This window comes from Thermobia domestica, chromosome 4 (genome assembly GCF_964235325.1).
Source record: "Thermobia domestica chromosome 4, izTheDome1.hap1.1, whole genome shotgun sequence".
Taxonomy (NCBI): domain Eukaryota; kingdom Metazoa; phylum Arthropoda; class Insecta; order Zygentoma; family Lepismatidae; genus Thermobia; species Thermobia domestica.
The window spans coordinates 303,195,224-303,219,885 of record NC_137457.1 but is presented as its reverse complement, the minus strand read 5'-3'; the positions used below and the strand labels follow the sequence as shown (position 1 = coordinate 303,219,885).

At 35.4% G+C, this 24,662-nt stretch overlaps 1 protein-coding gene across 1 annotated transcript in view; it reads right to left on the bottom strand.

Annotated features, from left to right (window-relative positions):
• Faf2 (Fas-associated factor 2) overlaps positions 1-22,920 on the bottom strand; it is a 60,660-nt gene extending 37,740 nt beyond the window's left edge. Inside the window, exons 1-2 of the mRNA XM_081756402.1 lie at positions 22,605-22,920; positions 2,069-2,387 (exon numbers count right to left, since the gene is read on the bottom strand). Coding sequence (XP_081612528.1) covers positions 2,069-2,387; positions 22,605-22,661 — 376 coding nt within the window. The 5' untranslated portion in view covers positions 22,662-22,920. The remainder of the gene's footprint in view (positions 1-2,068; positions 2,388-22,604) is intronic.
• Positions 22,921-24,662: the final 1,742 nt, after the last annotated feature.

Below are 24,662 nucleotides of genomic sequence, written 5' to 3'. Positions count from 1 at the left end.
GGTCCTGTAACAGGCATTTAAAGCGGATGTTCTTATTGGTCAAGTCAGACATGGACCAAAGAACGCCCTAGATCCTGCTTAGAACCAGATGGTCGACTTTGTGGCGCCAAATAGGGGAGAGGGAGCGTGAAATCACATTTCTTCTTGAGGCAATTTTCAAAAATTTTCCCGCTTTTAGCTTTCAAGATATCAGATTGAAATTTTGCATACGCATTTATACTTTTTTTTTTTATATATATATATATATCTCCACGTTAACCCGGGCCAAAGGTTTCAAAAAGGGGATTATTTTACGGAAAATATCCCGGCTTTTCCCTAATTTCCCGTTTCTGGTGTATGATATCGGCATGCGAGTGGTACCCTTTGAAAGGTTGCTTTATTCTGAAGAGAACGAGGTATGAGCCATGATCCAGAATATATTTATATACGAGGCACGTCCAGAAAGTAAGTTCCGTTTGGTAATAAAATTAAATTGTATACAGATACAGAAAAATTATTTATTGCACAAAATTCTACAACTCTTAAACTACTTTTCCACATAACTGCTGCCGAAATTTTGCAGGCATTTGTCATAGCGTGGCACAAGGTTTTGTATACCTTCTTCATAGAAGTTTGCCGCCTGTGTCTTCAACCAGTTGGAAACAGTTTCTTTCAGCTCGTCGTCATTGTTGAAGTGTTGATCGTGAGATTTGGGGAAATTCCATACCGAGAGCACTAATTGTAAACCTGCGGTTTCCCTGGATCTTGTTATCAATCGCGTGAACCAGTTCTTCTGTAACCAAAGATGGACGCCCACTTCGTTCTTCATCGTGCACGTCACTACGTCCTTCATTGAATTGTCGGACCCATCTTCTCACCATTGAATCACTCATCGCATTTTGTCCGTAAACATCGCAAATTTGCCGATAAATTTCACTTGGTTTCACTTTCCTCGCATTCAGAAAACGAATCACCGCTCTGATTTCACAAGCGGCGGGATTTTCAATCAACACCGACATTGTAAACAAGCACAACAAAGCGTACGTGACTGACAGCGATCTCCAAATGGCGCACGTTTCTTCTCCTTGATACAGAGCGTCTACCGCGCATGTGCGGAACTGCGATCGCAGCGCTGTAGCGGAGATAAATTGAAACGGAGCTTACTTTCTGGACGTGCTATGTATATAGTCACCTTGAGATTTTCAAAAACGATTTCCCGCCTTCAGTTTTCAAAATTTGAAACTTTGCACACGTATTGTGTACCTAACTACGTATTTTTCCAGTGCTTTTGAGATCTCTATGTCAACAGATTTGGGCCTGCGGTGCTCAAAGTTTTCAAAAAAAAAAAAAAAAAAAAAGGAATTTCATCGGAAAATTTCCTGAATCTTCCCTAATTTCCCGTTTGTGGTGTATGATACGGACAAACGAGTGGTACCGTTGGAAAAGTTTCTCTATTGTGAAAAGAAACGAGATGAACCATGATCCTATGATAAATAGAAATGAAGCAGTACCTACTTAACTGAAAGTCTAAAATTTACCTCAAAAAGCCAGGATCTTATAAGAGTTAAAGTCCAAATAGGTCATGCCATTGAGAAAAGATGCAAACAGGTTCTTGCATTGGAAAAAAAAATGTAAAAAGATACAATTAAAACAAGAGTTAGGATTATTAACTTCATGTTCTCTTTACAAGACAAGCTAATTGGGCATTTTAATAAAAAATGTTAAGGTACAGCACCTAATATTCCTAGTTCTACATATAACTAACGAAAAACTCCCCATGAAGTACTCAAGGAATATAAACAAGTCAAAGATAACGTGCCAGACATTTTCTTTATTAAAGTAAAATCTCTTATCTTGGCCACCTCTCTCTAAGTCTGCCAGTATCTTACCTTACTGCCAAAAGTCTTTCTGGTAACCGTGACTAAATCTTATAGCAGAGGATTTTAAGATTACAACTTTTATCTCCTTCTTTGTCGACTAAAAGAAAAAAAAAATATAAATATACGAAGTTCCACAGCAAATTCAATTGTGCAATTATCACTGTTAAACACTATTTTTTTTTTTAAAGCACTTTCTCTCTCATACTTACATCGCCTGGGATCAGCTCTAAAGAAACTAAGTGCAGTCTGCATGAACCGTGTAAATACATTATAACAGAACTGATAGACTAGAGAAACCACAAAACGAAAAAGTCCGCTAATGCCTCTGTATTGCTCCGACGGTGGGGAATAAAATACACGTTGAGCAGTACGATCGTTCACCACTGCTGGGGCGTGATTCGAGTCCCCGAACACTAATGGAATTCCTTCGTTAATGTTCAACTGATTCTGAACAGCCACTTCTAAATCCCATCCGTGCCTCTGAAGCACCTCGCGGCATACCTCCATATCAACTATCCCCGTCAAATCCTGGAAATACACAAGAATATCAGTTAGTGCTAAAAATAACATATCAAAAATACTCAATACTATAAAAGCTAATAATCCAAGTAAAACTTACTTCTTCAAATATCCATAAACAAACCTAATATTAGGAATGTACCGATACTGCCGATACCGATACTTTTGGACATATTTCTTATACATAATCAGGAATTTTCGGAATAATAAAATGATAAACATCGTAACCCGATGGCAGAACTTTCTTTGTCTTTCTGCGATGAGCTTTTTTGTTAAGTCAAAAAATTTCTGCAGGAATTCCAAAATAAAAAAATAAGATAATACTATCAAGTTTTTACTACAACGTTACATGAAGCATGGTAAGCAGTTTTCAGCGGTACTCCTAGTTCGAGTTACAACCTGTGAAGTCACACCTTTTGAAAGAGTTTTGCTAAGAGCAGATTTAAAATGTTTATGATACGATACACCGTATTTTGTAATGAGAGCAGCGTTAGGGATTTTTTTTTTTTTTTTTTTTTTTTTTTTTAATCCAGATGGGAGTTTATTTAGGAGGTCTGTTGTTCCACTATCATCACTAAGTTCATCCTTTGCTGCTGGTGTTTTCTCCATCACATTAGTAACCACTGAACTCCAGCTTTCAGATATGTCCTCAGAAAATGGTATACTCAAAACAAAACATCGTTAGCTTTACTGCAACAGAGTATTTGTCTCAGAAATCTGTTACTGCAATTTTAAAGAGAGTCTTCAATTCAAAAAACGTTCCTTTATTTCTTGAGCTGGTTACCAAGTCCTGCACAGATTTAATGAAAAGCTTGCATTCAAAAAATAATCTATCCTGGTCTATAATCTATCAAAAACTGAAATGGGAATATATTCATAAAGTCAAAGAAGTTTGAAGAAGTTATGCGAGTCGTCCGTACATTTAAGACATCTACACAGAACAGGTATGTTTTTATACTTTTTTGTTGGCTAGCTCTCTCTTTCTCCCTCTCTGGCAATCTGCACAGGCACGGCAAATTTTCTGCGATCACATCGCAGACCGCGGCATGTTCTGCTACGGGGCATCGTAATAAGCAGGGTTGGCTGGTTTAAAAAAAAAAAAAAAATGAAAAACGTTTTAAATTGTGTGAACATCGTGCTGACATTTCCACATATCAAACCATCTACATTAGTTTTATCAACTTTTCACCTTTTAATCAAGAGGTCCCGTGTTCAATTCTCAGTCGAACCACAACCCTTCTTTCAAGTGTAAACGAAGTAGTGGTTCGGGTGTCCCTTAAAGCGAGTCTTCCTTCATAACCTTGGTATTTCATAAGGATATTAAGCCTAAAAACACAAATCGAAACCAAATTATGTATTTTTGCTTGCCTGAATGCCTGTTGTTTTAAAAAGAAGCCTAGATTGCTTTATATATTGATAGAAATTGGTAAAATTTCTCAACTCCCTACGTAGCTTCCAACATTAGCTTGGATTGTACTTCCAATTTTATTGAATGATATCTACATACTAAATTTGTAATTTAATACCCCAGTTTTAGCGTACTGATTATGATACGTTGACCTTAAAATTTTACATGCAAATACATTTAAGTAATAACAGGATTTTCCCAATGGCTAAGGCGGGAATTTCCCGATTTATATATAATTCTGTATAATGTTTTTACTTGTGTAACTAGGCCTATTTATCTTTTTGTTCTGAAGTGACTTAATTAACAGTTATATTAACAAGTAGGCCTATGTGAAGATCAGTACAATGTATTTTTATTGGGAGTCCTTCGTGGTGAGTCGGCAAACTCATATCGCATTTATGACCAATTAGTCACGGTTTCATGTCCAAATGAACAACTTCTCTTGGATATAAGCTGAGAAGCGGTTTGGATTCCGATTTTGGGCTTATGTGACCCCTTCCAACATCCCCCTGTTGTTGCATAATAACACAAAGCTGAAACTAACCTATTTCTGTCCATATATAATATAAATACATAGAGCAAATTATTTAAAAAACGTTTAAACAAAAATAAATAAATAAATAAATAAATTTAAAAAATGGTTCTTGCCAACCCTGGTAATAGGGTAAATTAGATACAAGGCCAAAATTTGACATATAAAGACAAAAAACAGAATTTCATATTAGATTCCACATAATATATATTCTACATTTAATCCAGCTCACATAAAATGAACTAAAAAGCAGCCATCTTAAAATTCTTTCAATATACGTATATTGCTGTATCCCTTTTAAACTGGTTATAGAATTTCTTGGTATATAAATAACTGCGAACATATATCACATTTTCACTTTTTTCTCCATCTTTCCTTTGGATCTGTCCTATCGCCTATGAAGCCATACCGATGATATTCAAGTAGCTTATCTACAATGTGACGACCTTATAATATAAAGGCAGATCAGTAAGTAACGCACTTTTTATCACGTGATATTTCACTATTGTTCAATCAGGTTAACTGTACTTCTAGCGGCCGTAGCGTGAATTACTGAGCAAGGATGACGCATGTGTTACTGTCAGGGTTGTGAATAATCATCTTTTTTAACCCAGTCCAGTGGGTTTTACTGGACAAAAAATTTTATTAAATTTTGCACATACATTTCAAGGATTATTCCTACTTTACATACAATTTAAGCATTCATGTTCCATTGTACACATGAAACTATAGAATTCCCTTGTTGAATCGTGGTGGCTCGCCTTTGGTTAAGTCTGTATCGACCGTAGTAACATTTCCAGGTAGTACACCTGAACCTGTGTGAACCTTGCGAATTTGCCACGCTCCGGGCTCACAATAACCGCATCAAGCGAACGAATGTCACCTCTGAGAGAACATAATTTGGGGGACTTGAGCTTAGTTTGCTAATATCATAAAACAATAACGAATAAGGGTGCTAGTTATTAGGAAACTAAACTTTAATTGTCTTTTATTGATCCAAGTTAAATATGCATTGTTCTAACCTTTTTTTCTTTCTTTTTTCACCTCCTGGGATTTGACTTCAAGCACGAATGGAAATCCTAGTCGCTTTACTTCTGGTGATCTTATAAATTTATTATTTTAAACGGTGGAGTTTTGCTTTATGATATATTATTGTAATTTCCTTTTTTCTCTTTTTTTCATAGGATCATTTGTTACTATAACGATATATACATACTGTAATATCGGTAACGGTACATATTTCTCCACCCCTCACCTTTTATTATGAAAGATATTTATACAGTTTATCGTCAGTTTATACAGCCGAGAAGTAGATCACAAGTACGTAATTTTCTATTTGTCTCTTAAAAGTTCTTTTCTCTAAGTTAAGTACAACTGGACCCAGTACTGTAGCTGGATCCAAAAGAACCTCTTGCCCGTTGCAGCTCGGAGATATACAGCGGAGTTTATACAGCCGAGAAGTAGATCACAAGTACGTAATTTTCTATTTGTCTCTTAAAAGTTCTTTTCTCTAAGTTAAGTACAACTGCACCCAGTACTGTAGCTGGATCCAAAAGAACCTCTTGCCCGTTGCAGCTCGGAGATAGGTGAGGATATCTCTTGTCCGTTGCAGCACACAGTAGGATTAGAAGAACCTCTCCAATCGGTTGCGGCTTGGAGAGAAGAAAGGGGAATGTCTTTTGCAGTTGCAGCTAGAGATAGGTAGGAAATTACCAGTTAACAACTGATCACTTCTACCTCGAGGTGTCCATTTATACAGCCAGTGTTCGGAGAGTGTGGACGGGTTGAAGGGGTCCTCTTCGTATATCTTCGTGTTCCACCGGTGATGGCATCCGTCGTCTTATTGCTGGTGTTTGCACCGAAGCTCGTGGTTTTGTTTACTAATACGGGATACTTCTAATACGAGGAGATAATGCACCCCCAGGTAGGGAAAAATAATCTTAGAGATTATTTTTTGATGGAGCTCAGACTAAAAAACATTGGTAACACTGATTACTAGCACCGAAAACACTATAATACTACATTATTAAAAGTGTGATGAACATTAAGTTGTAAATGAATATGTGGTTGCACACTTTGTTCCCCATAGCTAAGCAGGATCAATACTAGGTATCACTTCCATCAAAGACGGGGGGTTTTAGCACTGACGTTAGTTAATAAAAATAAACTAGTCCAGTTCACCAGCCAGTTGGGTATTCGTTCAAATATACAGTTTCTACATTGGTAGGCGGTTGTAGTTCTGATATTGTTCTTTTGAGGGGCAATGAAATTTTTGTTTTGGGACTATGTTTTATGATGGGGCGCAAAATTTCCGTCGGGGGGGGGGGAAAGGTTGCCATTGGCGACTAGAAATTTAGACCTGGCGATCAGGTTCAGGAGGAATGGTTTCTGCCTAAATTCACAGAGCTGCGCAATTTCTGTTTCGCACGAAAATAATTGCCACTGAATAAGAGAAAACACGGAATGTGAAGTCTTCAAAACGGACATGAAAACTGAAGTCTTCACAACGTTGTATTTGCCCCTCCTCTCATTACGAGATACCCAAATTCGCTTCCAATTGTCATATTTTGTGCAGTTTTACCGGTGAGTACTGCTTCATGTAAGAGAGGCTTAATCAGTCTTAAAGTTAAGACTGCCTCCAGGAATTCACTGAAGACTGACATACTGGATGATTTGCTGACGATTTCCACCAATGGCCCTTCACTTAAGGACTTGATCCGAAAACTGCAATCGACTACTGGTACTTCAGTGAAGTCTTAAGATATTTTTTTAACATGTATATGAATTGTCTAATTCAAAATTAATTATCCTGAATCTAATTGTCTGGTTTTGAAATTTTATGCCCTGATGTAATCTCTTTGTCAAACCAAAGGCGGGGCGAGGCGGTGTTCTCATATTTTGTACGTTAGAGATACTGGCGACCATACTTTTTGGATTCCGCCGGCAATGCGTCTGATGGAAATGTTTTGCGCCTAGTTAAGATGTTTTTGTTTTATGGAGTGGAACTGGTATCGTTTAGGTATGATGTTAATCTTCGTGGCATAATGTTCTTTCATATCCTTTCTAATTTCATCATAAGTCTTTGTTGACAGGTAAAGCTAGTAACCAAATATTCCTTAATTGATCGCAAGCGGACGTTCCTATAACTGTGAAGAATGTAGAAAGTTTTCTCTCCTCAGGAATTTGTACTGCAATAAACATGCTCAAACCTATCGAGATGTGGTTGCAGTCTATCACACCCTATATCTAATGGTGGAAAAATTGAATTTCTCTGTTTTCGGCATCTGTGGACATTTAGCCCGTCACGTATGAGGGATAACGTCCCTCGGTGAGCATACTATCCGGGGAAAGAGAAGGAAGCGGCCTGGGACCTACAAGTTAGGTACCATCCCGATATTTGCCTGGTATGAATGAGGAAAACCCAGGAAAATTTCATTCAGGGTGGCTGACCTGAAAAAGCTTTTTACACTTTTCAACTGAGCTCCCACCGGGAATCGAACCCGGGACCGCTGCAAAATTTGGAATAGACATCTTGTGTTGTTGTATTTATGTTATGTATGTATGTATTAAAATTTTCTTTCTCTTTTATTTCCAGAGTAAAGAATACCAACATAACAAAAAGAAAACTAAGACCTGAGATAAGCCCTTTAGGACTTAGGTCATAAAAGCCCCACCCCATAGCACTTGGGTATACAAAACGAAAAGAGAGATGAGATAAACAAACAAAAAAAAAAAAAAAAAAAAAAAAAAGGAGAGAGATTATCGCAGAGTTAGGGGCAGATGCGTCTGCTGGTAAGTCCGTAAGAAAACGGAAAACGGCGTCATCAAATTTTTTTGGCTGTCCAGGTCGCTCTTGGTCTTTCAACAAGCCGAAATCACCACTTTTAAACCGTGCAAACCACTTCTGACACGTTCGCTTAGCTAAAGTATGGTCATCATACACTTCCACCAAAATACGATGACTTTCGGTAGCACTTTTTTTCACGCTAAAGTAATGAAGAACTCCGCAAAAACACTTTATCAGGCACAAAATGCGCCATTTTCAGTTGAATAAAAAATGTTGTTTCCGCTTCAACCAACTGACATATACAAAACAAGATGCGCAATGACAGTAGTTTTCAACGCATGTTTGGATCAACGAAACTATGGGACAATAAACTAGTTACGCCATCTTTTGTAAAACCGCACGAATTAATTCCTAGACCAAATATTTGAATCAAAAATTTTCTTGTACGCTTTATATCTGAAGAACTACATATAGTGTAGTCAAATCCAAACTATTACTTAACTCACAAGGAATGGACGTGTCACCCGGACATCTGAATCAAACCTAGTCCATTCGATAAACATAACAAAGATATGTTCATGCACAAACAATTAGGTGACACGGAAAACGGAGTAAGTCCCTAGGGCCTATTAACCCTGTTAGTATAAAGAAAATCGTAGACTCGCAGTGAAATAGCTATTGCATCAACACTATTAATGGTTTATAGTTCATTCTCTTCAGCATGAAACAAGCTTTCCAGAGCTGCTATGTATTGGGTCCCATAACGTACTTGAACAGGGAATATTGGGAAAATTCCCACAAAAAAATCCCTCCCATCAATTTTGGCCACCTCTGGAGTGACCCCGGGTAAAACCACAATGATTATACCAAGTTTTGTTTTGATAGACGGAATAGGTATGAGGGGAAAGGCTGTATACCAATACACTCTGTACATACAAAACCGAACCTATGACGTCACCTAACGAGAAACCGGTGTGTTTGCACTATCTTCGCTAACACGAATACCCATCGTCGGTGATACGCTTGTTCCTTCGGACGTATTTATTCCGTGCCTTTACAAATCTGTGCACCCATAAAATGAAACAGCATGCAAAATTTTGCCCCATTTCAGTTGCACATTTGGTTCAGATGCAAGTCCACTTTTCTGAGCTTCTACTTTAGGTTTTTGTATTTCCCTCCTTTACCACAGTACCGTATACACATAATAGGTTATTTAATAAGACAGTCGGTTTGAAACACTGCGAAACTATATGCTCTTTTACCTGATTATCTAACATCACATCAATACACGAACTCATACATTCCAGAACTGTTTTTTTTTTTTTTTTTTTTTTTTTAATCTAATTAATCAACCCACACTGATGACATTTATTACTGGTACCTATTTTGTTACTTACAAGCTGATATTTCGTTTGATTGTGTTTGTTTTCCTGTAAATTTTGTATGATGGGTCCGCCATCTGTGGCACTTAACCCCGTAGTACTTCATAAGACACGAAGCAAAGTGCTATGTGAAGGTACCCTACAAAGTGATCATGGATGTAAAATAAATACGTGCCACACGTAATTAGGGATGTACCGATATATCGGTATCGGCAAATGGACACCGATATTTACCGATAAATTTTCCGAACTATTCTCAATTTGTTTAATATTAATAGTGACACTTATATTTAATCGATATCTTTTAGACTTAAAGTCGATCTAAATTATTAATATTTGTACAATCGATTTCTTTATGCATGTGTACGTATTGGTTATTTGTCTTCCCGTGGAGTTAAGAAAGAACATGAATTGGTTTTAATTGCCACGGAAATGGCCCAAAAATTAACCTTTTGGAGCGGAATAATTCCAGCGTACTTTCTTTTCTACTTACAAGGGTCCGATATGTTAGTCAGCCGCTTTGAAATTAACTGAAAGAACATTTCGCAAAAAAATAAAAAAAAGTGCACAAGTTATTCTTTAATTGCACAAAAACCGACAGTTTCTAAATTGTCTTTTCTTCTTTCTAATACTAAGGAATATTGATTAAAAAAAAAAAAGATTAATAAGAATCAACTTCTACCTTTTTCTTGTTTTGCCTACAGCATTTATGATATTCCGCAGTTACAAATTGGTGGTGAAAGAAAAAAAGTCTCTTTTTTCACTAGCAGACACAACAATGCCCTTTTCGCAGACGTAGCAAAGCCCTTTTCGTTGGCCTTTTTCTTTGAACAGAAAACAACAAAGAAACATTTGAGAATGCTTGAAGAGCATTGCCAGGACGAACTGAAAAATAATTATTTTTTTTTCGAAATTTACATGAAATTTTATATTAAATGTATTTGATTAAATACATAGATAATACACTTACATATTTTGAACCTGCGTATTAGGGGATGTGTTGAATTAGCTACATTGAGCTCTCACTTTTTATCAGTGCTGCCAATTTAACCTATTTGGAGAGGCATTTAGCCATACAAATTTACGAAATGCTTATAGCCTCAAATATAGCTTATTTTATGAAACTCTTTTGCCTTTTTTTTTTATTAACCATTAAATTACTTGTAAAAATTCTTTTTCTTTCAAAATAAAGTATCTAGCTATTAAAATGCTACAATAAGAAAAGCGCCTGAGCTCCAACCTATAACTTTGGATTCCAAATCTTTGATTTACGATTATTTGTAATTTCACGTTCAACAACGACAAATGTTTTAAATTGTGTGACCTTTTAAATAGACCTTTATCAAAAAGTTTATGTTGTTTAAATTATTGTTCAAAGCCTTTGTATTTTAATAATCCTTTTCCAAAATCATTGCAAATGAATTGTGCTGTCATCTTTGGAGTCCTTTTAAACTATACGTTTGTCGACGTTTATATATTTGTGGCCAATCCTTTCGACAATGAGATCTCGTAAACTACACGCTCTAGAAAGATTATGTTTTCACTGATCCATTGCAAATTATATGTAGATTGTCCAGTTCTAATTGGATATTTAAAAAAACATGGCAATTATTTCTTTATTACATTTTTACGGGTACACTGGAAGTGTTGAAATTAGAAAAAAAACTAAATCATCATATCCTACGCATTATACATTCAAACACCACATAATTGTATACGGGGTTGCATACATCTCAGGTGTTTCTTTCAAGGTCTAATGATAATGAAAAACTAAGGATAACTATTTCTCCACTGTAAGTTGAATCTTTTGCCCAATGAACACCATATATCACTGACATTATAATTAATTGTGTGTGTAATGTATTTGCTTATTACATACTGCATGCAAGAAAGACAAAACACTGATCATACATGAATTAAAAACTCCAACCGGAAGTAGGCTCAAATCTTGCAAACGGTCCGAGATATTGAAAAAGTAATCGAAAAAATCTCCCCTTTATGGTATCTCTTACCAATTTTTACGAAGATGTCTTTCACTTGTGTCTGTAAAGGGACATGTACAGATGTGAGGAATAACAAGGATATTCATGCTCATTCATATGTGAATGATGAGCTGTGTAGAGAGCACAGGTTCAGCTAATTATTTTCTAAAAATTAGCCTATTTGTCATTCTATATCATTGTATTAATTGATTTCTCTAAACAGAGGGTATTTTATTACGCAACAAACATTTTTTTTTTCATTTTTCTTCTCTTTCCCCACCCACAGATTTACAACTATTTAATAAATATTTATGGACTCAAAATTTCAACGTCGCTCCCGTAATGGCCCCATTATTTGCTACTTTTAATTATTTTAATTTTCACATTTCATTACAAGAATGAAAGTTTTCTAATACAAATTTAGTAAGCAGTTCGTTTCTTCAAGCTACGAAGATTGTTTTTCTTTATTAAGGAAACAAATAGGATACCTAATTAGCTTCAAAACTCTCAATGCAATCATGATGATTCATGTGGATGTATGGAGAAATAAGAAGTGTTTACAAGAACTATGACCTGCCGAGAAAATGAAAATTCGGACAATGGCAGGCTACATAAACAACCAATCCACAATCCAACGATGGTGCATCCAGTTCCAGCGCCTCGGCTAGCTGCGATGTCATCGATGACGACTTATTTCAATTAAACTGATAATATGGTTATTGATCACAAATCAGATGAGTTGATGGATTTTATTGTAATTTAAAGTCATTGTTGCTTGTTAGTCTTCTGCAAATAGAATTCAACATTTCATATTTTACTATAACTCACTTATAATCCTACACACAAAAAGGGGGTTTAAAATCTACAATGTGGGTTATAGGTTAGCAGTTCAAAATCTAGCAATTTTTTTTGCGTAAAAAAGCTTATTTCTGAAGACAATCTAGCTTATTTACTTCAGAAGTTGTTGGCAACACTGCTTTTTATCACCGTATATATATTGAAAATGAAGATATAACCAGTGGAAACCGGTTACTATTTGTTAACAAAATGTTCACCCTCCTCTTAGGTATTGTGGACACCAATATCATTTCTCTATGACTTACGGTTCCCAAGATATGGCTTCTTAAATCTCCCGAAATCGGAACTTTTTTTTGGAGAATATCTTGGGAAATGGAAGTCATAGAGAGATGATATTGGTGTTGATCAATACTAGTGATGTGAGGTGGAAAATTTTCCGGAATATTTTCCGTTCTAAAAAAAATATCAGTAATGAAGTATTAATTCCTCAGTAACTATAAAATTGATTGAATTCATGTATAGAAATAATAAAAAGTGAAAGATCGTTTAAAGAATCTGAAAATTTTCATGGCTCAGAAAATTTGCAGTACTATGTAGGAATAAGTGACACAATTTTAAATGAATCAGATAATTTTCATCATTTTGAAGCAAAAACTAAAACAACTTTCTGTGAATCGGAGAGTTTTATTGCTCTGTACAAACAAGTGAAAAGAATTTTCATGGATCGGAAAATTTTCATTGCGATGTAGAAACAAGTGGAAAAACTTTTCATAAGCCGGGCATGTGTAGTGATGTTAGGTGGAAAATTTTCCACTATATTTAACTGCACATTAAGCTACAAAATTGAATTTCTGTAGAGAAAAGTTGGTCAGCAAGAAAACATAATTTTTCAATTAGCTTTCGGGAACCGGAAAATTTTCTAATATTTCAAGTTGGGGGGTAAAAATTTACATAGTGTTTCTCTCTCTCTCTCTCTGCGAGCTCCTTCGTTGCTAAGCGGTTAGCATAGGAGACCTGGCTTCGATTTCCGGCGGGAGATCATGTTATTCGGATTCTACGTTAATCAGTTGGTCCCGTCTCATATAGCCGCGCTGCTGAAAGCGTTAAACTCAAAATCAACTCAATACAACTCTCTCTCTCTCTGTGTGTGTAAAGTGCGGAGAACATACATCGAGTTCGTAGAGTACAAATATCCCATTCTATTATTTAAAATTTAAATTTATTAAAAGTAATGAATATTTTCCGATTCATAAAAACACAGGGTTTGCCCAAGTGGGCCCAGCCCGAAAAAACCCACCGGGTTTTGGGTTTTTTCGGGTTGGACCCACCTGGGTTTTTGAGCTTTTTGTTAATATATTATTGATACAACCAAGGTGATCACATTGAAAGTAATTTTTATCAGATTTTGGACTTTCCTTGAACGAATTGAATGCTTTCCCGTTAAGGTACACAACATTCAACATAAGACCTTTATAAAGTTCTGACTGCACTGAAAGAATAAAGAAACCTTACCTTAGACTGAGATAATTAAGTAACAAATTAATGTATGGATTATGCTTATAGCCTATTTGAAAGAAAAAATTATGCAATTTTATATTTTAGAAAATACTTTCCGTGAATAGTGTGCTCGCCAACTCGGCGACGCCGAGGGCGTCCCTCATACGTTTGACGCGTTTAAAGCCATAGATGCCGGTACTACCAGTAAACATGTAGTACATTAGTAAAACTATTAGTATTATTTCTTACCTTTGATGGTAACACAAGTATTCTTAAGTAAAGTTTAGTTTTCCAACAACAACAGTTTAGTGCAGTTATTTGTAGGTACTCTTCAAATAAGCATTCTGTAGAATCAACACCAACAAAAGCGTAAAACTTCTCCAAGTTTAAGAAACTCGATACTCAGAGTTCCAAACTACGTACCGCTTTCTATTTCAAGTGTTGAATTCGAACTTTCGTACTAATGGAAGTCTCGATGTACAGTAAAGGGAGCTGCATTTTCGAGGGAGGATGAAAAAAAAAAACGTCCCGAAAGTTCTCGGGAAATTCCCCCAATTGAACGCACAAAGCATCGGAACTGAATACTTCAACAATAAAACTATGTATTTTATGGTGGAAGATACTTAATTTCATTTAAGACATTCTGAAACACCCTAACTATATATAAAACTACATGAGCTGACAAATTACTGAGCACTTCCTGTAGGGCTACAATGATTAAATTTGGCATGATGGTAGCTTTCCGGGACTAACCGACAGAAAAATTGCCAAAAGTGAATATTTTTAATTTTGAGGGGGTCTAAAGATTGGATGAAGAATTTCCCCATGTTATTTAAATGGGCCTTTTTTTAAACTTATAATCTCATGTTTTAGGTACTTAAAATTGGAATAAAATCTTGAAATTCGGTATGCTTGTACGTTTTCGTAAGCGTTACCTAAGTGAACATCAGAAATAAAAAATTCCAACCATAGAGTGGTTTTATGGGGAACTGAAAAATCTTTCCCATGTTATTTGTATGGGACGTCTTCTACACCCCAAAATGTTTAGGCCCTTCCGGCATGATTAGAATGATGAAATTTGGCATGATTATAGCATTCCAGGACTAACCGACAGGAAAATAGCCAAAAGTGAATATTTTAAATATTTTTAGGGGTATAAAGGGTGATGAAGAAATTCCCTTGTTATTTAAATAGGCGTTTTCTTGGTATACAAAATCTTATCTTTTAAATAGTTGAAATAGGAAAAGAAATGATAGAATTGTGGGTTAAAGAGATGCGAGGCCGTAGGCCGAGCAAAGACAGTGTGTGGGGAACGATGCCCCCGGATTGGCAGATTCAGGAAATATGAAGAGCAAGTTCACGAAATTCACTGTTGATGCAAAGGGCGATAGATAAGAAATGCAAGGCCGTAGGCCGGGCAAATTCGGGGGTCTGGGGGGCCAAAAGCTAGTTTATTTTATAAAATATGAATTATATCTTTCTTAATGGTCTTAAATTAATTTTCTGGAAAGATCCCTCTTGCAACAAGTGCTCGGGAAATTCCCGTAATTGAACGCACAAGGTATCGAAAGTGAACTTCAACAATAAAAGCAATTTATTTTACGCTGTTAAATTAATATATTTGGTGTTCATATTTGGCAAACATCACTGAGGCTTCTGGGATGATTCAATCTGTATTTGTTCGTTCGTCTGCTTGTACCACACATACTACAGGTAATCACTTCTGTTTTTTTTGAAGTGTAAATTTTCAGACTAGAAGCACGAGACACACTAAATTTCCTGTATAGATTTTGGCGGCATACCAACGTAAAATTTCAAAATGGTGACGTATTTTTTTCAAAATAGCAGATATGCACGCTACAAAGCGCAATTTTCGGTCTTTTAAGTCGAAATTTTTAGAGTAAAAGCACGAGATACTCTAAATTAGCTGTATAAATTTTGGCGATGATCCCACGTAAAATTTCAAAATGGCGGCCATTTTTTCAAAACAGCAGTGAATAGAAAATTGTTGCAAGTTGTGATAATGATAATCTTGAAATATACATCACATTTTAACACTTTTATCCCAAAGACATTGAAATATTTTGATAAAACCCAATTAAACCCGGAAAAACCCAATAAAACCCGAAAAAACCCATATGGGCCCAGGTGGGTTGGGCTTTTTCAGAAAAACCCGGGTTTTTTAAACCCTGTAAAAACATAATCCACATATTTCTACATCGTTGTTTAGCCGTAAAATTTATTGGTAATAAATATTGTCTTAAAAAGTTTCATGAAGTGAAAATCTAACGATTCATCATTTCTTTAAAAATGTTTCGGAAACTTCAATGCGTTCTTACCTCAGAAACCACCTTTGATCTCACAAAATTATATTTCGTCAGTTTAATACACGTAAGACGAAGTTTTTTCATAGCTTTATTACTTTCCCAGATTTACATACTGCAACATTTATGAATAAGTAGAAATAATATAAAGTGCCTACTGTAAATTTTTGACTACCCAAAATTCGGGTTTAAGTAACTCATACTGACCATTTTGTGGAAATAAACTTATTTATTCATATATTCGTTCAGAAGAGAGAGTGAAATATAACTAATAAGGAACTGACTTGTGTAGTTGTTCTTTCAATAAAATAATAAAAGAAACGTAAAAAGCAACAATTTCATTTTAATTTACAAAATAAAAAAACATATTTCTTTATATATATGTACATGTTCTATCGAATCGTTATTACTTCTAATACATTTTTATACATAATATTAGAAATTTTTTTGGTTCTCGAAAGCTAATTGGAAAATCATAATTTGTTGCTGTCTAACTTTCCTCTACAGGAATTCAATTTTATAGCTCAGTGTGCAGTTTATATAGTGGAAAATTTTCCACCTAAAATCACTATACATAATATTCACAATTGCCCGGCTTATGACCACTTGTTTCTACATCGCAATAAAAATTCTCCGATCCATGAAATTTCCTTTCACTTGTTTCTACAGAGGAATAAACCATTCCGATTTACAAAAAGTTGTTTTAACTTATGCTTCAAAACAATGAAAGTTTTCGACTCAAAAATTTTTCGATTCATGAGAAATTGTTTACCTTGTTTCTACATAGTACTGGAAATCGTCTGAACCAGGGTTGAAAAAAACATGATTTTTTTAAAAAAAAATCAAAAAGAACGTTTTTTATGTTTAAAACGTTTTTTTTGTTTAAAAAGTTTAAAACAAAGTACTTTGTTTTAAACCAAAAAAAAACGTGTTTAAAATGTTTATTTTGTTTAAAACAATAATCTAAATAGGCAAATATAGTACATTTTTACACTCTTAGGTATTGTTTGTCATCTATATTCAACAGCTAGATCAAATTTCGGGAACTTCCCTAATCTCGATCCGCCCAAATGTTCAATTCCGGAGAAAGAAATCGGGATTTTCCCGATCTCCGTTCACAGAATATGTAGTTTAGTTTCTTTGTGTTACGTTCTATCAAGGCTTTAAACCTCAATGGCTCAGTCTTAAACCTCAAATTAAGCTGGAAGATGGTTTTGGTACCAATTTATTCCTGAAAGATGCCACTTTGCTGATGTGCATTTTATGTATGTGGGAGGAGGGTAAATATCGTGTTTTTTTTGTTTGTTTGTTTGTTTTGTTTTGTTTCTCAACAGTTTTTTGGGGGCCAATCCCCCTCTTGGGGGATAGATTCATAAAAATTGTTACGTGAAGTAATGAAGTAGGCTTTTTTTCTTTTTTTTTTTTTTTTTTTACGTAAATTACATTTATTTTTACAACAAACATCAATAGCTCAGTCCTTAATTAAGCTAGAACGATGATTTGGTACCAAAGTATTTTTCAGGGATGAAGCTTTCCGTCAGTTGCATTTTATGTATATAGGAGGTACGTATGTACGGCCGAGAGAGGGAGGATGAAGTTTTTTTTTTAATTTTCATCAGGTTTTGGAGGGTATTTCTCCCCCTTTGTGGTAAACAGGGTTGGCAAAAATCATGGTTTTTATTTAAAAAACCGGTTTTTTTTGTTTAAACCAGGTTTCTTTGGTTTAAACCAGGTTTTTATGGTTTAAATGATTTGCTCCATATATTCATATCATACATGGACAGAAATAAGTTTGTTTCGCCTCGATGTTATTATGCAACAACCGGGTTATGCTGGAAGGGGTCACATAAGCTTAAAGCGGAATAAAAACCGCTTCTAGAGTTACATCCGAGAGAAATTGTCCTCCATTTGAACTCAGATCCAGGACTAATTGGCCACAAATGCGATACTTCTGCCGACTCACTCACGAAGGAAATCTGATAAAAAATACGTTGTACTGATCTTTACATGCTTCTTAATATAACTGTCAAGAGTCATTTCAGAAGGACAAAAAGATAAACAGTTGCACAAGTGAAACCATTACACAGAATTACATATGAACAATTTCAAAGTACTACGGAGTACAGAAGAACTAATTTAGTTCAAGTTAGTTAACAACGACTTTTATTGGTCCAAATTAAAGAAATACACCGACTTAATCTGCATATCAATAAGAAAAGTGAATAAAGATACGAATTATTTGAGTCCACTTTGGCTCAGACTCATTTATACATAAATAGATACCAAAGATACTTATTTCACTAAATGCCTCTCGTGGGGTCTGTATGACCCCCTCACACACATACACACACAAAAAAAAAGTACGGCATTTTCGATGTATTTTATCAATAGTAAACATTGAAACGTGACAATATTTAGAATTTTTCTTCGATTGCAATTACATAACAATAATAACAACTACAAAAAAATCACAAAATAAACATTTATAAACTTGTAAAAAAAAGTTGCTTTTGTAGTATAATCTTTTTGAGTAATGAATAGGGAATTTAGGTCTGAATATAATACGAATAATATACGGGAGTGAAACGTGATAACCCACAAATGTGTGTTCATCAAGATTTTACAAACACTTACACTTTTACGAACATTTTTTTGCTTTTGGTTTAAACCAGTTGTTTTTTTTTTTTTTTTTGAAAAAACCAGCTGGTTTAAACCTTGGTTTAAACCAGCCAACCCTGGTGGTAAATCCCTAAAAATTGGTATGTGAAGCAATGAAGTAGTCCCCTACATGATAGTAACCTGTATGTGTACTTGTTGTTTATAGAGGAAGAGGGGGTCAATCAAATTTGGTTAATTTACATTTATTTTCGGGACGGTCCCATATAACACAAGATATATTTCACTGAAGTGGTCTAGAAGCATAATTATTGTTCCTATACGTGATGTGTGCAGCAAAAATGATTTGCATATGGACGTGATACTATAATGGGGGAGAGAAGAGAATTTCTAATTCAATGAATGTTTTTCTGCGTATATTTTTTTAAATATTTCCTACATAAAACGAATTCATTACGCAATGACAGCAATGGCTACCATTTCTTATATTATTGTCACAAGTATGTGGCCTACACATTAGCATCATTTTGTCAGCGTAGGGAGACTTCAAGGATTGCCAGGGCCCCCCAAAGTCAATATTTTCATATTTTTAATGATTTTTTTATGTCTGTTCTTTTTCTACGAATACGGCGGGAATTTCACGAATGTTACCTCGTTGGAATTTGTGGTCTATAAGCTTTCCAATGGTGTATAACCCATGACTCAGTGATAATTAGGGAGGGCACCAGAGCCCCGAACATGAGAGTCTACTGTTTTGTTAAAATTCCTGGCGGGTGTCTAGAGTTAATTGTGTTGTTATGCCGTAGACACTAATCATTATTAGCTACCCATGTTGCAGATAGAGATGTATCTTGAAAACTGTTTAGTTAAAATGTCATTTGCTCCTTGTAGGCTAGTCACTGCTCTTTTCTATGAGTTGTATTGTATTTGTCAGAGTATTTCTTCTAGCTTATGATGTGAAAACTCTTCATTATTATGGAAATGATAGTGATCAAAAATACCCAAGTTTTGAATTTGTGAATTTGTATCTTAGAATAGTGTATAGTGTGTTTAACCTCCGTTATTCTTGGAAATTAAGAAATGTTGAAATACTTCACTTGAATTTCTGTTGGTTTAGTTATACGCACATTGCTGTGCAGAATTTCGTTCAGTAATTGCTGTTATAATAAGAATATAACTCTGCTTGTAATTTACTCCATGCACAAATCCTGCGGAGGATGGGTTGTTTGTTAGAAAATTAAATTAGCTTCTTCAATCTGATATTTTAGTTGTTTTAAACATGTCCAACCAGCATCGAAAAAAAACACGTTTAAAACAATTTTTTTAAAACGTTTAAAACAAACTGAATAAAACAACAGCCCTCGTTTTAAACATATCAACCCTGGTCTGAACCATAAAAAATTTCAGTCTTTAAACGCTCTTTTACTTTTTAACATTTCTACACATGAATTCAATCAATTTTATGATTAATGAGGAATTGTTACTTGATCACTGATATTCATTTAGAACGGAAAATTTTCCGAAAAAATATAGCAGAAAATTTTGCACTTTACATCACGGCTAAACAACGATGTGGGAATAAATGGAGTATGTTTTTATGAATCGGAAAATTTTCCGAAAATTTCCATCACTGATCAATACCTACGAGAACGATGAACATTTTGGTACCAAATAGTGACCGCTGGCCACTGGCCAAATCTCACAATTTTCCAGACAGAATTTTAAGATGTTCATGCGCAGGGAATCAAATCTTTTCTTAGATCTTCGTTGTTTAAGATTAAATTTAGAGAAATTATAATCTTTGTGTGGAACCTAAGATAAGTTCTGCTTTATGTCTTTATATGTCACAATTGGCCTTATATCTAATATACCTTATTATAATGTTGATCATTGCATTATTCTGAAAATTCCTGATAATATATAAGAAATGTGTCCAAAAGTATCGGTGGCGGTATCGGGTATCGGTGAAAAAGTGGTATCGCTACATTCCTACACATAAGCATTTATTTTTATACCATATGAAGTGTTTTTCTACTATCGTAGTTGATGCGTTTACTCACCGTCGCTGACGCGCTTGTTTCCATCAGATGCACCCGCGCAGCCCATAAGCCTCGATTAGATAATATTCATGTTTTTTAGTGGCCACCTAGCAAAACACTGTTTGTTTTTAAGTTGGTTTGTGTTTTATGTCATACGTCCACAGGCTGCATTTATACTTAGACTTCCTAAAAACAATCTGCACCTATTAATGCAACTCCTCCCTCACTGATAAGGTAGGGGAACAAGTTTATAATTCCATTGAAACATTGCTCTCATTAGTTCTGAATATACTGAACAGTTGAAATGCATTACTTTTGCACAGTAACACAATATAGGCCTATATGACACTTAAGAAAGATTGAAGAAAGCAGAAAATTAAAAAATATTTGTGAAATACAATTACAATCCAAATAGGGAAATGAAAGAGGAGTAACTAAGAGATATTAACAGAATCGTAAGTAATTACGTACAAGTTTACTTTTGGCGCACCACTAGAAAGAATTGTTGAAAAATACTTTTTCACTAACTTCCTTCTTATTGACCCCCTAAGAGGTATCGCTTACCATCTAAATTTAAACTTTTTTGTTTTAATTTTTCTTTTCTGCTGCTGCCCTAAGTATCTGCCAACAAGAGACAGTATTGTCAAAATACACGTGTACAATTTGCTCATTCCTGTGGGGAATGGGAGTGATGCATCAGTAGCCAATCGTCTTTGTGACAAGCGGAAGGATACGTTTATCGGAGTTTTGAGCTTACGCTGAACAGGGATTAGGTGGACACTAAAATGCACGAATGCTACGTATCCGAGTCAGGACAGGGCCAAGCCGGTGGGCCCGTACAGGTGCGCCTAAAGGGAGCAGGCGTGTCAGCAATGTGGAGTATGCGCGCAAGAAAGGATAGCAGAAAAAAGTGTTCTTTGGCAGTGATACGAGTTTCAATAGCATCTGTCATGGTTTCATACTACTAACGTTCCACTTATAATATAAAACATAGGTTCGCGTCAACAGTGATGAATATGCGCGCAAGCTAGGGTAGTAGAAAGAAGTTGGCCTTGGCAATGATACGTGTTTCTACAGCGTTTGTCACAATTTCATACGAGTAACGTCCTACTTGTAAACATAAAATACAGGTTCTGTATAGCGTGCAGAAATATACCGCCGGTGGAAAATAGCATCTAATCGAGTCATCTTTCATATGCATTCACTCATTTTATCCGTCGCAAAGCACTTGTAATGATTTTATACTAATAACTCTACACTTATAAACCTAAAATGCTGCTGTATTACTTTGTATTTAATACTGTCGTCTACAGCAATTTGTTCTTTATAAACATGTCTTTTCATGCAAAGTATTGAATTTTACCCATAAATCTTCCAAGATGTGGTGCACCAAAACTACACCAGCCCACATATTCTTACATTTTACATCTGTTACAGATTAGATATACATATACTGATTTCTTATGTTTCTCTTTCGAAATCAGAATTCATATTTTTTTCGTGAAATTTACAAAACTGTGCGCCCATAAAATGGTGTGACACCGAAGTCGTAATTCATTAATTTAAATACTGATATTTAAACTTACATAACACCAACTTTATGCATAGTACCATAAACTGGGCTTCTATCAACGAAGTTCATCTTTAAAACCAACTACAGTACTGAGATTTGAACTGTACTTTCAAAATTTGCTATTAATTATGACGTTAGGTTCTTACTTCCTTCTACACTCTGACAATAGGTGAAACTTTGTTATCGCTTACAAATACATGAACAGAAACAGAATAATGATCACAAAAGAGTTACAACAAATAATCAAAGGCATTCCTGTCTTCCAAGCCTCTAACGTAACTTGCTTACCTGAAATTGTAGCAAAATTTCAGTCTGTTCGGCAGTCAAATCCAGGTTGTCCGCCATAATGATTTCTATTATTCCAACTCAATCTACTAAATACAAGAAAAAATCATAACATGTTGAAGCTACACTCAAGACGGACGTAATACATCCAATAACATAATTATAGTTTCACAAATATAGTGTTACTTTTACACTAAATATTCCTACACTATCTGTTTACTGTTTACACGACACATATAATCAAATTTGCGCAACCAGCGCAACTTCCTCTACGACTTTCTACAAAACACTTTTTCGACAATTCACTGCAAGAGGTGCCAGATGCCAGAAAAACAAGTTAATACAGCTGTGATCAAAGATATTATACAACCTTAGACTGCACATAACAAAGCTATTTTATAATTTGGAAAGATTATATAGAAATTAGAGTATATATGTATACATTTCGAAAATTTAATTGGTCCACATAATCGAGAAAAGAACAGATATTGCTGTTCTTTTCCCTATGTCCATATTTAACTCCAAATTTTTAATAATCTATACCCTGCACTTGCAGATAGATGAGCTGTCGGCAACAAGAAAATGATACACATTTGCGTTTTTTCTGATACAAGTAATTTTCTACTACAGAATAATGCTTCCTCTAAAGGCATCTTGAGACTTTTTACATCTCTTATTACGCCAAACGTTGGTCAGACTTACAATATGGATACACAATGGGAGGCTAAAAAGTCACGCTAACCTAAAGAAAACGAGCACGGTGTTCGGTGGTACAGCGCTTACTTCGGGGGTGTGGGTCTGTGGTTCGATCCCCGGCCAAGAAAGTTAGTGGTGGACAATCGTGTCCGTGGGCTATCTCTGGGTACTCCCGTTCGTGTAGTTTTACTACACAGATCCATAGTATAAGTAGGAGTAGCAGTAGTAGTATAAATGGCTTAGAAGCCCCGCAGGGGTTCGTTGGGTTCTGTTCTCGACATAAAATTGGCAAATTACAAACTTCCCCAATTTTTTCCGTACATTTTACAATCTGTGGATCCATATAATAAAACTACACCTTCCCGTTTTCTCCCACTTTCTCATTCTGCCAATTCTTTGATCACCATTGGCTTGCCTTAATCATCCGTCTCCCTTAGCATATAGGGCATAAATCATTCAACGTTACACTGAAAGATGTGAGACCAAGACTTTTCCCCAATCGGCAAATTCCCCAATGGTCAAATTACCAAATTCGACAATTGGCCAATTCTCCAACTATCATTTTGGTCAAATTACCCATGGAAAAAAAAATGCCTCATACGCGAAAATGGACAAATCACCCAGACAAATCTTCCAACTATCATTTTGGACAAAACGCCTAATGGACAGATCACACAAAGGACAAAGGGGCTTCTAAATATGCGATTCGAACTGGTATTGGTCGCTGGAAGTGAGACGTCACGCGGAAGAGAGGAAATCGAATCTTCTGCCTTTAGCATGTACTTTTTGTATGCTCCGAACATCTTCTATCATAATTCCATTTGTTTTTTAAAACTGCACAGAGAGGAAAATATTACTAATTCTAACACTACAAATACGAAGAGTAAATTGCTATATTATAATAAATACATATTAATGTTAAAATTCACTCATTTTTATAGTTTTTTGAATATTGATAGAAAATGTTAGTGTTAGTTCTAATTGCAGATCTCAAAAGAAGTCACAGAACCCGCAATGCATTGTTTGTTTTTCTTTGCATTGTGTTTCTTCATTGTTTGGGCTTTAGATTTTAGGTTGAGATTGCTTACACAAATAAATGTTCTTGTTTTCAGATATGTTTCTACTATATTTTGGGTTTAGTTCGCGGGAATACAATTGAAATTAGCAAATCCCCAATGAGGGGTAAAAATCCCGAACTCAAATGAAAATGTACCCGAACAAAATTAGTAAACGCAAGTGCCAGGAGACTAATGACTGCAAGTCTCATTGAAGGATCTGAGCCAGAACTCGACTAAGCACGAGCCTGAATGAAGGATGTGAGCCCAAGCACAAATGAGTACAAGCCCCACTAATGCCAGTGTGTTC